The sequence below is a fragment of the Equus asinus genome, chromosome 18, assembly GCF_041296235.1.
Source record: "Equus asinus isolate D_3611 breed Donkey chromosome 18, EquAss-T2T_v2, whole genome shotgun sequence".
In the NCBI taxonomy this organism is placed as follows: Eukaryota; Metazoa; Chordata; class Mammalia; order Perissodactyla; family Equidae; genus Equus; species Equus asinus.
In genome coordinates, this window is record NC_091807.1 from 33479571 (window position 1) to 33493773 (window position 14203).

The 14203-nt window shown below is 48.3% G+C and overlaps 2 protein-coding genes across 8 annotated transcripts in view; one reads left to right on the forward strand and one right to left on the reverse strand.

Moving 5' to 3' along the window:
* Positions 1–7318, forward strand: part of SIM2 (SIM bHLH transcription factor 2) — a 48332-nt gene extending 41014 nt beyond the window's left edge. The window contains exons 8-11 of the mRNA XM_014841574.3: positions 789–936; positions 2273–2441; positions 3044–3452; positions 5667–7318. Coding sequence (XP_014697060.3) covers positions 789–936; positions 2273–2441; positions 3044–3452; positions 5667–6118 — 1178 coding nt within the window. The 3' untranslated portion in view covers positions 6119–7318. The remainder of the gene's footprint in view (positions 1–788; positions 937–2272; positions 2442–3043; positions 3453–5666) is intronic.
* Positions 6150–14203, reverse strand: part of HLCS (holocarboxylase synthetase) — a 202022-nt gene continuing 193968 nt past the window's right edge. For all 7 annotated transcript variants that reach the window (XM_070488848.1, XM_070488844.1, XM_070488845.1 and 4 more), the window contains exon 11: positions 6150–12802. In XM_070488848.1, the coding sequence (XP_070344949.1) occupies positions 12631–12802 (172 nt within the window). In that variant the 3' untranslated portion in view covers positions 6150–12630. The remainder of the gene's footprint in view (positions 12803–14203) is intronic.

Consider the following 14203-nt stretch of genomic DNA (forward strand, 5'->3'; position numbering starts at 1 on the left):
CTGGTTTATGTGCACACCGAGGCTCTGGAAATGAGCTGCTGGGCAGCCCAGAATCTGCACCCATGCATAGAAGATGGGCCCATCAGCCTAATTTTCAGGAACGACACAGTTAAGCAGAGGTTTTTCCTACAGGAGCAACAGAGGAAATTAACGGGCCCAAAGAAAACTTGGGTTAATGAGAAGAAAACATAAATGGCAATAGAGTAACAAACAGGCTCACTGTGAATACACACATGTTCTGGGGAACAGCAGATATCGGCAACAATTTGACGCTTAGTTGACTGCACTTAACTTACTATTTTGTTTAAATAAGTACACCAACCCCCACCCCGCCCCCCGCCCCGATTCCGTCCCTCCCCCTCGCCCCCTCCCCCGCCTAAGGGTTTGAGGGATAATAACATAATCGTGGCGTTTTGAAAACTTAAAGAGTAAATCTGAATTTCTCACTGTGCCAGGTGCAAACGTTGTTCGGCGGCTGTTTCCCCCAACGAAAGCAGTGACTATTAAATTAGAGTTCTTAACAAGGAGGGAGAGATTGCTCTGTGCAGCCCTCGACACGTTTGGCAAAAGTCTTGCGTGCGCGTGCGTGCAGGTGTGCGCGCGCACGCACTACGCACAAGCAGGCACCTTCCTGCGGAGAAAGCCCACCCACTCTGTGAAGTTCTCCAAGGTGTCCTTGACCCCAGAAAGGTCCACAACCAGGGCTGTAGGTCATCAGTGGGGGCAGCGTGCCCAAAGGCGGAGCCTGCTAATTGTGCCTCGGGATTCATGTCACCTTGTGCTTGCAGTGCTGGTGAAGGGCCAGGTCACCACCAAGTACTACCGGCTGCTGTCCAAGCTGGGCGGCTGGGTGTGGGTGCAGAGCTACGCCACCGTCGTGCACAACAGCCGCTCGTCCCGGCCCCACTGCATCGTGAGTGTCAATTATGTCCTCACGTAAGTCAGACGTATTTGTTCCTCTCCTTGCTCTCTCCTTCTCCCCTGTCCCTCATCAGATCGCCCGGATAAGCACCATCTCTCTCTCTCTCTTTCTGGAACTGTTCATTTGTCTCCTGTTTTGTTTTTAGTTGAACAATCTGGTCGTTTGGGAAGGTCCAGACTATTTCTGTACTCATCTTAAGGGCTAGGTGCTAGGCTGCGGTGGGAACACGGAGGAGGGAGCCCTGCTGGGGGGGCATGGGTAACTTAGGAAGGGATCAGAGAGCCCAGATGAGGGGTGTGGGTGGGCAGAGGGCCCTGGGGGGCCTGCTCCTCATCTTGAGCAGGACAGAAATAGCATGCATGGCCCCGACCAGGAATGCAAACTTGTGCTCTCCCTGCCCACAGACATTTGGGTCACCCTGCGTACTCCACTGGGGACAGGGGTTATCTCCCATTTTTTCCCTGTCTTCCTATATAGCCTGTTGCAAATGATGGTAACTATTTGGCCCCTTTAAAACCCCAGAAGGTCAAGTTCAGTCTCAAATACTTTTAAGACCAAGATAAGGAACAGGACCTAAGTCTACCTGGGACCGTCTATTACCCTCCGGCCACCGTGGCTATTGTATGTTAAACCCCCGTGCACCCAGCTCTGGCCCTGAACTTGAGATCCTTGCAGTTCCAGCAGCCCCACCCTGCAGGGTCCTCGTGTGTGTTCTAATGCGGTAGATTTAGGCTGTCAGTTCACTGGTGGAATGACTGCCAGGTCCCTGGTTTTTGTTTGTTTTTAGAAGTGGAGTGATTTTAACAGAACTGTATGGGAGAAAGCATTTTAGCCCCTTAATGATTCTTCCTGAGCAAACAGGTGGGGGCTGGTACTTTGGGCGACTTGCCCTCCCATGAACAGGACCACGCCTAGCTGGCCTTTTAGGGCAGAAATGAGCCCCTGGGAGCCAGGCTCCTGGCCCTCAAAGGTTACCCCACCCATGCCTCCTTGGGTCCTAAATAGAGAAGCAGCCTGGCCACAGATACTCACTGATCAATAGTGTTTCTTTCCTAGTGGTCCAGGGTATCCCCAGGAAGTGTGTTTGGGGCCTTATGGGATCGGAGAGGGCCCCCGCAGCCTCCCGCTATTCCTGCCAAATAGCATGAACCGCACTCAGCATTTCCTGGGGTCGCCGAGCCCCGGGGCTGTGGAGCGGCTTTTATGAGGGTGAGACGTCCTTCCCTCACATCCCAGCTCCATGAATGATACACCGGAGCTCTGCGAATGACCCGGCTTACGGGATGGTGCCAGGAAAGCCGGCGTCCCCCACAGCCACTGGACGTAACTTGTCCCACTCTTGCTTCCCAGGGACATTGAATACAAGGAACTGCAGTTGTCCCTGGACCAGGTGTCCACATCGAAGTCCCAGGACTCCTGGAGGACCACCTTGTCTACCTCACAAGAAACTAGGAAATTAGCTAAACCCAAAAATACGAAGATGAAGACGAAGCTGAGAACAAACCCTTACCCCCCACAGGTAACACACGTGGCCTGCAGGGGCGGGGGCGGCTGACATCTGTCCCGGGGGTCGGGACACCCGGGCACTTTAAGGAATGACAAGCCTCTGATTGCCTAGCAGGGGTCTCCCTGCCTGGAAGGTTCCCTGTGGAGCAAGGCAAAATCCCACTGAGACGTGCCGCCCACATGACATCTGGGCACAGTGGGCAAAGCAAACTTGGGGTGGACCAGTCGGGTTTAGGGAAAAGAAGACTAATTGGAAGGCTAGAGTCCCCGTAAATGTGGATCAGAACACCAGTGCATTGTGTTTGTATAGCATTTTTTTTTTAATGAAAACCTTCCCTCTTTTTTTCTTTTTTAAAGTAATTTGCAACCTCTCAGAAATAGCAAGTGGCTACGTGCATCTGATGTGTTGTCAGCTGGGGGCAGAGAGTTCTCGTTCCATCCAGGGGGCGGGTCACTGGGGTGCTGTTTGCCATGCACCTGTCCCCAGTGGGACCTCGGCGTGGTGGCCAGGGTGGGTCCAGCCCTGGGATGGGGTTGGGCACTCTAGGATTGGTTCTTGTGAGGCTGGAGGGCAGTTTACCACCGGCCCCTTCATCCGTCTTCTCCGCCATGCAGCAATACAGCTCATTCCAAATGGACAAACTGGAATGCGGCCAGCTCGGAAACTGGAGAGCCAGCCCCCCGGCGAGCGCTCCGGCTCCCCCAGAACAGCAGCTCCATTCAGAAGGCAGCGACCTTCTGTACGCTCCATCCTACAGCCTGCCCTTCTCCTACCATTATGGACACTTCCCTCTAGACTCTCACGTCTTCAGCAGCAAAAAGCCGATGCTGCCGGCCAAATTCGGGCAGCCCCAAGGATCCCCGTGTGAGGTGGCACGCTTTTTCCTGAGCACGCTACCACCCAGCGGCGAATGCCAATGGCATTATGCCAACCCCCTAGTGCCTAGCAGCCCGTCTCCAGCTAAAAGTCTTTCTGAGCCGCCGGTGAACACTGCTCGGCACAGCCTCATGCCAAACTACGAAGGTGGGTCATGTTTGCACGGGGGGAGGGGACAGGACTGTGAACAGCGGCCGTGGCGGCGGTGGGTGGCAGATGGAAAAAGGATCCTTACACTTTGGGCAGACTTTTCCTTTTTCTGCTTCTAAGTAGGAATTGCTACACTTTCCTGCTCTCAGTGCGAGTGCTGATTAAAGCTAGCTGACCGAGTCCGTGCGCCTTGTGGGCACTAGTGACCGTGTAAAGGGCAGAGGAAACCGTGTTCACCACCCTCCATAAAAATCCTGGCCTGCTTGCTCCCCAAAAGGGAGACAAAGTGGTTTTCAGAACCAGCTCCCGTGAACCGAGAATGCCCCAGTTGCATTTATTTTACAAGATTACTTTCCACCCCACACAAAATGAATATGAATGTATTCTCATATTCATATACTATATTTTCTTCCCATGCCAGTTTTCAGACTGGGGAAAACAGTGGTGGAAATTCATGGGCTCAGGGACAGAAGTGCCACTCACCAACCCAGGGCAAATAACATAAACCGCCCCCAGGACTCAGTTTCTTCATCTGTAAAAGGTCGTCATAAGCGGGGGGATATGCCTATCCCAGGGCTTGGCACATAGTAGGTGCCTGCCCAGCACATGCTAGTTCAACAACAGAGAGACAGGAATGGCTTTCCAGCCAGCTCCTCCTGGTGGCGTGCAAGCAAAGGTCCTCTGTGGAGGTGCCACCAGCTGCCCCAGGCCCAGACAGACTCCTGTTTGCTCACTGGGCCAACCGCAGGCAGAGGGTAGAAGGTGGGGGTTGAGGGTTAGCTGTGAGAGGTGTACTCCTGTTTCACCCAGACCTAACTCCTGCTCGGAGTGTAGACCAAGATGGTGCAGATGTCCTGTGGGGCCACTAAGTGCCAGGTAAATGTTCCATGCCCCAGAAGGGAATCACCCGCTTGAAGAGGTGGGCTGCCTGGAGCCCCCGCTCCCACCTCTAGCTTTCTGTCTCTCTTTGGAGGGAGTAGGGCTCTGTGCCTCCTCACGCTGCTTTGGGACTCTCTCGCTGTGTGCTGTGCCCCAGGCTTCACGAAGCTGTGAGATACATTTCGTCTCCGAATACGAGCAGAGGACTAGAGCACGGGAGCGATCTAACCCTCTTGGAGATCCAGGCCGTGTTTCTCAGAAGCAGCTAACTTAAGAAAAGAACAGACCAGAGGCTGGGGCACTGCAGCCCTGCCCTTTGGCCTGGACATGGCCCAGCAGCCACTGGTTCCTCAGATTAGGATCCCCAATACCAGTCAGGCCAGTGGGTCCCTCAAATAACCCAGGAAGGGATCTCCCCCAACAGCCAAGGCAAGAAAGACAAAGCCAAGGGTTTTGAGAAAGCTGAAAATATCATCCACTTGAGATTGACTTGAAGGACTTATTTTTCTCTGTGTGTGGAAGTCGGCCAATGATAGAACACACCATATTTGATGTTTTTAAATTATTATTTTGAAAGTGAAAGAGGTTAATAACCACCTCATTTGTCACACACTTGGTAAAAAAGGGACTAAAGGTGCTAATTTGGGGCAATTTGTGATCAACTTCTTAGTCTTTCTGGTATTAAAGGTCTTAAGGTAAAAAACATAAGGAGCTAATCGATTGCAGGCATCTCATTAGGGAGGGTGGTTATTGCTTTAATTATGACAATACTAAAGGGCAGAGTGATTATACTCCACCCTCCCCACTGAGGGATAAGCAAAAAAGGTCAGGGCAGACTGGGGCCACGTAAACACTAGGCCCGTGGAAGCCTCTAGACCAATATGGTAGCCACTAGCCAGGTGTGGCTATGGAGCGTTGAAATGTGGCTAGTGCAATGAGATGTCCTCTAAGTGCCTGCACTGCATTTCAAAGACAGAAACAATAAAATACCTCAATTTTAAAATACTGATTAGACAGTGAAATAATATTTTGGATATGGTGCATTAAATGAAGTGTACTGTTAACCTCACTTCCACCTGCTCCTCCTCGCTCTTTAATGCGGCTACTAGACCATTCCAAACTTCATCTTGCCACCGGACAGCGCGGGCCTGGGACGCACGAGGGGACGGGGCGATGGCGGCTTCGTGGGTGGAGCGCGTGGGCGGCGCGGGTGGCGGGGCACCGAGGGGTGGTGATGGTGGCGGCGCCCGGGCCCCCCGGGTTGGTGTGGCATTGGGCGTGTCTCTTTCCTTCCCCGCGCGCGGGCGTCTAACGTGTCGCCTGTCCCCGCAGCGCCCGCCGCCGCCGCCGCGCGCAGGTTCGGTGAGGACACCGCGCCGCCACCGCCGCCGCCACCGCCGCCGCCGCCGAGCTTCCCGAGCTGCGGCCACTACCGCGAGGAGCCCGCGCTGGGCCCGGCCAAGGCCGCCCGGCCGGCCGCCCGGGACGGGGCGCGGCTGGCGCTGGCCCGCGCGGCGCCCGAGTGCTGCGCGCCGCCGGCCCCCGAGCCCCCGGGCGCGCCGGCGCAGCTGCCCTTCGTGCTGCTCAACTACCACCGCGTGCTGGCCCGGCGCGCGCCGCTCGGGGGCGCTGCTCCCGGCGCGCCCGCCCTCGCCGGCGGCCCCCGCGGCCCCGAGGCGGCGGCCGGCGCGCTGCGGCCCCGGCCCCCCGGCCCCGCCGCCCCGCCCGGCGCGCCCCTGCCGCACTACCTGGGCGCCTCGGTCATCATCACCAACGGCAGGTGACGCCGGCGCCGGCCGCGGGGGCCCGGGGCGTCCCGCCGCGCGCGGGGCTGCCCGCAGGGGGAAGCCACAGGCCAGGCCTCTGGGGCTCCTGTTTCCCCAAGTCCAGCCGACTGCAGAGGGGCGCGCTGTATATGCACGGTTTAAATTAATTTATACAGAGACAACTATTTTAATAGGACTCCGAAGCCGCCTTTTAGATTTGTACCGTAGCGCCCATGAACGCCGCTGGAGAGGGCTGGCACGGCGACGCTGGGAGACGCGACCGCCAGACCTTTGTGCTCCGAGGGCCGGGGTTCTGAACGGGCAGAGCTGGGCGTCCCCCGCTTCCCACGTGTGACCTCAAACTGCCCCGTCTCTGGGGGGACTTGGTTTCCTCATTTTGAAATCAGACTCGCGCCTCTTGCCTTGTCCCCGATGCTGTCACGGTCCCACTGGGGGACCGAAGGGGTTTCCACTCCACGAGTATCCTCCGCTTTAAGGAGGAAACCCCACCCGGATAAAGTCAGACATGCCAGGCGGGCGGCAGACCTCCTGGATGGAGCGCCCTTTTAGATTCTGAAGTCAAGGCAGATCCTGATGAGTTAAGTCCAGCGAATACAACTCCCGCTGTCTTTAAAAGACGTTCATGAGTCTCATTAAAAGTTGTTTTAATTTAACCCTTTCTTCAATACAAAAAACAAGCTGAAGACCAAGGGGAACATGGTTGTTTCACAAGTACACGTACAAGCGCATACTTCGTCCTAGCCTATGAACTCTTGATAACACCAAGAACGGCACCTTCGGAATATATTGAATAGGCATTAAATGCAAAAAATATATAGAGAGCGCCAGATATTTTATGAAAATGACATGTGGATGAGTTAGGTGCCCAAGGCGATTGGCTACCCGGGTCAAGTGATTACAAAATTCCCCTGGCCCACACAGACCCCTAATTCCCTAGGCTCGTGTTTGCAAGTAGTGCTAATAAAGTTAGTTAAATTGCATGTGCAATATGGAAAATTGTCAATGGACTGCGCCTCGTGAGGAAAACCTGCTAAAGGGATGTAATGAAAATGATGTGTACATTTTCTTCAGCATTTTCTGCATTTTATACATAGCAAGAAAACTCCATATGAATGTGTCATGTGTAACAGGTAAACAAATCCTTTTATAAAGCGCCAGCAGTGTTTTAAAAATAAACTTCCATTGATTTTTGTTTGATTTTTATATTTTTGCCTCAAGATTTCACCATTTCAAAATCCTCTCATGGCTCTGAAACTCTGAAGCGGATCAGTGCATCAAACTGCCATCTTTCAATTTGCTCCACACTATAAACACACCATCATTTTGCCGCTTTTTCAAAAATGGTTTACTTTTAGGAACTCCACCTTTCTGAGCAGAAAGGCTTTTCAGAAATGTCTTTAATTCATCGTTCTAGACTCAAAGTGCACTTACATCGACCGTTCTCAAAATGTGAAATGATTTGTTGCCCACCCGGTGTCATATGAGGACCTGCCCCACTCCCTCACATGGTGTCGGTTCCCTTATGGTACAATTTGCAAATTAAGGAACATGCGTTGTGCAGTGAAAGGGCTGGGTCATAAGCGTCGGATGTATACACTCTATCCTGCACTTTCCTGTACCTCATTAGGAGCTCTTTGAGTGTGTGCATACACAAAATAAGCCTGGGGTATTATTTTTTATGCTCACGAGTCTCGTAGTTAAACCATGATTCCTGGAAAGTGCAAGTTTGAGGAGCAGGCGATATCACCTGACATTTTTCAATAAAGAACTGCAGTATGCTTTTCTGTCTACCTTGTTATTAACCATTGGGGGCTATATTTAGTAAATACAAATCTTGAAGCCTTTCGGAGCAGTTTAAGATCAAAGGTTACTCTGAATAAAACCGTTATGTATCTATTTTTTTTGGTGAGGAAGATTGTCCCTGAGCTAGCATCTGTGCCAGTCTTCCTCTATTTTGTATGTGGGATGCTGCCACAGCATGGCTTGATGAGTGCTGTGTAGGTCCTTGCCCGGGATCCAAACCTGTGGATCCTGGGCTGCCAAAGCAGAGTAGTGGAGTGCACGAACTTAACCACTATGCTACCTGGCTGGCCCCAGATGGTTTATACATTTACAAATGATAGCGTAAATAAGCTTAACATGAGTGTGTATGTACTTGAAAAATAAAACGTGTACTAGAGAAAACTTCATTGTCTAAACACACATCACGGTTTTCATAGCCTAGAACAGGAAGGCAGATTCCTACACGAGCCGGCTTCCAGGCGGCCAGCAGCTCAATGCAAAGTTAACAGCAGTTTCTATGGCAACCTAATATTGTTACCTCCCTCTTTAAGAGTCTGCACATTTAAGCTGGGGATATCGTTTCTTGACTTCTGTGAGGCTCTGGCAGGGGAAGAGGAAGCATTTTAATAAATATGCCTCCCTTTCACAAAAAAAGAAGAAAAAGAAAAATCTCAGTGAGTCCTAACATGTTGACAAAAACGCCAGATCAAATGGATTTGAGAAATAAGCCCAGTTCAAGACTGGCTCGGCCCTCCATGGCCTCCCAGGGAAAGGAATTCCTTTATGTTCATGGAAGCCCTTTCTAGAAAGGCGATTCCATTCATACCTTTGTAGAGAAGTGAACAGGGTGTGAAGGGCTGCTCACCCCCCACCTCCTTGTCCTTTTAAAGTCCGATGGGCCACGCCTTCCTCCCTCGGACCCTAACCCTAAGGGTGGGAGAGCTTTATCCCGTCAATGACTCCTGTATAAAGTCCACCCAAAGTTGTAATTTGTTCTAACTGTAAGACAGTTAAGGTAGACTGTGGGGGCTGCTATGGATAAAATGGAATAAAAACATCTTCAAACAGACACCAGAAAATTACAGTAGCTTAAACTTTTAGTGAATTGTAGCGCTTGCGTTATCTAAAATGCATTATTCAAGCAGTTCCTAAACTTAAGTATGAGATCTCAGGTTAAAATCTTGGGGAGAAAACTGTTGAGACGAAAGTCAAGCAGTGTTCACAAAAGAATAAGAAAAGTTTTACAAGAACAAAATCTGTTCCTATGTTAAACTTGTTATTACGTTAAATTTATTTTCAAGTCTAAAAACACATTAAATTATGATTTAATTTTTTTCTCACTTCAGTTTAAAAGGCTTATACTTTTGGGTTTTGCTGACTTTCATTCTTTGGAGCAATAAGATTTCTCTTTTGTATGATGCATAATACATTTGTCAAAAATACATCAAAAAAGAAAGGAAAAAAGCACCCGGTTTCTTAATACTTAGAAATACATACATATTCCTTACTATGTAAAACTATTTATTTTGTAAAAATGTTTAAATATGAATAAAAATACTGTAACCAAAAGTACTTGCTTATTTTTAAAAATGAAATTTGTGGTAAAAATAAGAACAAGCCCAAACTATATAGAAAGTCAAAGTTTATTTTGGTAGACTTGCTTTTTATAGGCATTGGTTTAAAGTAATTCCTTTTCAGAGATGAATCTTTGAAAAGCTAAAAATGCAAAGGTTTACACTTTCTTTTATTTCAAATATGCATAGTAATTACCCAGGAATAAGGATGCTCAGTTTTCTGCCGGTTCAAAGCAAACAAATCTAGAGAATAAGCCTCAGATGCCTCCTTTTTGCATTCTGAAAGTGTTGGGTGAGGCTGGCTTCTCTCTTGCTCCCAGACTAGGGTGGGGGGTGACTAAGTAGGCCTCCCCGTGTCCCCGTGTGTATGTGGGGGGTGGGGAGTTGGAGGCTACGGGCTTCCCCCACCTGGGCCTGTGCACCCCCCGCTCATCTGGCCACTCGCTCCCACAGCAGGCAAAGTCAGCATGCTGCATCAGCGAACCCACCGACTGACACCGAACACAAATCCTACTTTGCCCACACCCTGAGAACGCAGCCAGGATTCCCAGTGCCAAGGAGCACTGCTCTGGTCGGGAGACAAGGAAGCCCAGCTGCTGCTGTCCTGTTTTAGGGGCCTTTCTCCAAGAGTTCCTCTGAAATCTGCTATAAGCCAGAAGGGAGGATGTCTTGCCTTTTATATAACCTGGGAGATGCTCAATGCACAGCCTCTAAACTGGGGGATAATTCAGCGTCCTAGAAGCACATGCCAGTCCTGTGCTTAGGTTAGTTTCGTTGCTGTGTTTTAAAGATTAAGAAGAAAATGCAAGATTTTCTGTTAAGACTTTAAAGTTCCTTGAGATCGTAGATTGCCGGGTACAGAAACGCCCCAAATGGATGAGTGTATCGGTTTCCCTAATGCTAACAGCTGTAAGTAAAATGCCTTTATTCAGCTGCTCTATATGAAGCAGAATTTCAAAAGTCTTTGGTAAAATCAGGTTTATGAAAAATGCGGCATCTGCTTCAAGTCCGTTCTATCTCCCTTAAGACAAGTGGATGTCGGCACAAGAACGGTCTTAAAAGCACAGAGGCAAAGCAATCTGCCCCGAACATCTCCATCTGCTTTGACGTGGCCACACGTCATTAGTTTTAATTTACAGAAAGGAAATTAAATGATAACATTTTTTTCCCCAAAGCAGAACTGTCTAGAATAGAACTTCAGCTTAAAACAAAACATGTTTTTCATTAAATAACCCCCCAAAGAAATTCAAAAAGTCTTGATGGCAGCTCTGAGAGATGACTTGCCTTATATTACAAAGTTTGAGAAATGAAACTTGCAACATTAGCCTGGAGATCTTTCTTCTCGATGATATTTTGCAGATGCCCTCTCAAGGGTGAGTCCATTTTGTAATTTTGGGGTGGTGTGGACTTTTATTTAAACTTGTCACTAATTCCACAGGAAGATTTGGGCATTTAGGAGAGTGATTTTTTTTTTCCTTTTTTAGAAAAATAATTCTAATTGAAGCCTTATTTGCAAAAATTACTTTTGAACTTCTTTTAAAGTTACACTTCCAAAAAACACATATTGGGTTGGTGTACTTAACTAAACATGTTATTTTTTTCCTTCCTATGGGGCTGCCTGTGCCTGGCTAAAGGTAGACAGATTTTATACTGAAAACCACAAGTTTCTGGAATTAGCCTGACTGGGTAAGAACTGGATAAAGATGGTGCTGGTGTACAATGAGGGGATTTTGTTTAAAGCTGAGAGTTCCATCAAGTTTTCTTTCCACTAATTTCAGTTGGGACTGGCAGGAAGAGAGAAAAGTGGACAAAAATGGGCCTTTTAAGGCTGAAAAGTAATGTGTATGATTCAGAAGTTCAACACAGATAGGAGTTACATGGAAAAAGCGTGGAGTCCATCTGGAAATAGCAAGTGCGTATCAAAAGGCTTCCTTTCTTTTGTTCTTCCATGGAGAAACTTAGGGCATCAGAGTCTGAACATCTTTTAAAGCTTCACACACACACACACATCCTCCCTCCTAAATGATGGCATTCAGTATCAGTAACATTTTCTCTCTTGGCAATATAGGAAAAAGGGGCAAAAAAATTAAGACTTACGAATAAAATGCCACATACTTCTACATTCTGTGTACTGCACAGTCTGGCAGGAACGCTCCCCATTTCAAAGCGAGCCTGAAACTGGCTTAAAAGCTCTAAATCCTCCCTTGCATGCGGTATGAGAGCGAGACTTCATCTCCAGCTGTTAGAGCCAAACCACCCACCCCCACATCCAGGCAATGCCTAATCAACGCTTTAAGGATCTTGAACTTGATCTCATCACTTCAGAGTAGGCAGTAAATTTAAACTTATGAAAGGAGAGCTCGTAAATTAACGTCAAAGTAATGAACTGATTTCCTGGACAAGATCATTGCAACCGTACCAGCTAGACGCATCTCTGTAGGCATTCAGACGCTGTTATTGGACCCCAAACCACGAAGCCGAGAGGAACTCTTCGGAACTCTACCTTCTCTTTTCTTTGTTAACAAAAAAATAAATAAAATGACTAAGTGATGATGTATGTTCCTGTAGGAAAACACCTCCCTGGATGCTTATAAACAGTGTTACCATACCTCTAATTCACCACTAGCCTAGGCTAGAGAGCTTTTTTTGATTTATCTTTTAATAGTCTAGGGATAAAGGTCTTCACTACTGGGAAAACATTTGCATTATTCCATTCTGTTTCCATGTATAAACCTTTTTTTTTTTTTTTTTTTTTTTTCGGCCAAGAAACACACATCGAAGCTCAAGGGAGAGAACAATTTCACACCTATGGTGGGGCTTTACCTGAACTAAATCTTCCACTTGTCAACCCTCTACTCCAGAACATCTTCAAATAAAATGATAGCAGACAGAACAAAATTAAAGAATTAAACAGATTAATTGGAGGGAGAAAAAATTTGCCTGCAACTCTAAATTAGTTTTCCAAATCCACGGGCTGCAGAAATTCAACTGGAATGCTTCTCTGGGGGTTCTGCACTTCCGTCACCCCCGGCTCATCTCAGCTGCTGCCCTCTCTGCCCTCTCTCCCGCAGCCCAGCCCAAGCAGCAGGCCCAGTGAGCAAGGACGGCAGGCCCGGGGCTGTCTCTGTCTCTCTGTCTTCCTGGAGACGGGGACTACCGCTGTTTAGGGATGATGAGGTTTCTCAGCATGTCAAAGGAGTTGCCATCCGGATGCACGGTCACCACCTCGCCACCCTCCTGGTGAACCATAAGGAACCCAGAATCATCTAGGCCGACTATCGACACCGTTGGCCCCTCGGAGCTTCCGAGCCGGACTTGCTGAGCACTGAAAATAAAGAAGAGCATAGTCACTGAGAAATGGAATGCAGTGGCCCGAGATGATTAGTTAAGCAATTACCCATTATGCAAAGGGATTTGGGGATGGTGAGGGAGGGGGCTCGGCTAGATATGGGTAAACTGCTCTGACTGGCACTGCTCCCACATGAATGGCTCTGGTAACTACTAGAATAACTGGGATGATGCAAAGTCCAACAGGGAGTCAGGAATTTCTTCTCTTATAAATGACGTCACTCCTCCTAATTGTGCTCCTCTGGGATGGCGACTTGACCACTTCCTCATCTTCTAGCACTTTTAAGAAACCTGTACAACTCTCTAGGTTTTTCAGCTGAGACTGGGGGAAAAAGAAGCTGAGTTGAAAAGATAAGCTTTATTTTATAAAACAAACTTGGGTGGTATCAACTATAAGTTAAACTCATTCTAAGACTACTTCTTTTGAATATTTTCCAACTGTGCTTGTTGAGTTAGATCCTTGTCGACAATTTTTAAAGTACAGAAGTCCCCCTCCCCAAATATTTACTTTGAAGAATTTCAAACCTACAGAAAAGTTGGAAAAAATAGTACAACGAACCTTAGATTCCCTTCACTTATATTCACACCAACTGATAGCATTTTCCATGTTTGCTTTCTCTCTTCACACACACACACACACACACACACACACACTTCCGTGCTTTTTTTGCTGACATTTAAAAATAAGTTGCAGGCATCAGGACACTTCATAGTTAAATATTTCAGTATGTATCTCTTAAGAATAAAAACAATCTCCTACAAAACCAGAATACCATTAGCACCCTCAAGAAATCTAATCTCGATACAATACCTTATCTAATACACAGTCCATGTTCAAATTCCCCCACTGCCCCATAAAGAGCCTTTGTGGCCGCTCCCTCCCATCCAAGAGCTAATTATGAATCACACACTGCATTTAACTGTCATGCCTCTTATGTCTTCTTTAAGGTCAAACAAGAGAGTAAAGATTCTCCCACTTCTTTTTATTTTTTGTTTTTTGAGACATTTTGAACGGTGGAGGCCTCTTCTGTACATCACTGCTTCTCAAACTTTCCGTGCCGGAGAATACCCAGGAGCATTTGTTAAAACATAGACGCTGGGCCCCAGCCTCAGAGTTTTCGGGTTAGGAGGTCCAGGGTGGGCCTCAAGAATCTGCTTTTCTGGGGCCAGCCCTGTGGCCGAGTGGTTAAGTTGTGTGCTCCGCTTTGGCAGCCCAGGGTTTCACCGGTTCACATCCTGAGCGTGGACGTGGCACCACTCATCAGGCCATGCTGGGGCGGCATCCCACATGCCACAACTAGAAGGACCTGCAACTAAAATATACAACTATGTACTGGGGGGATTTGGGGAGAAAAAGCAGAAAAAAAGACAAGGAAGA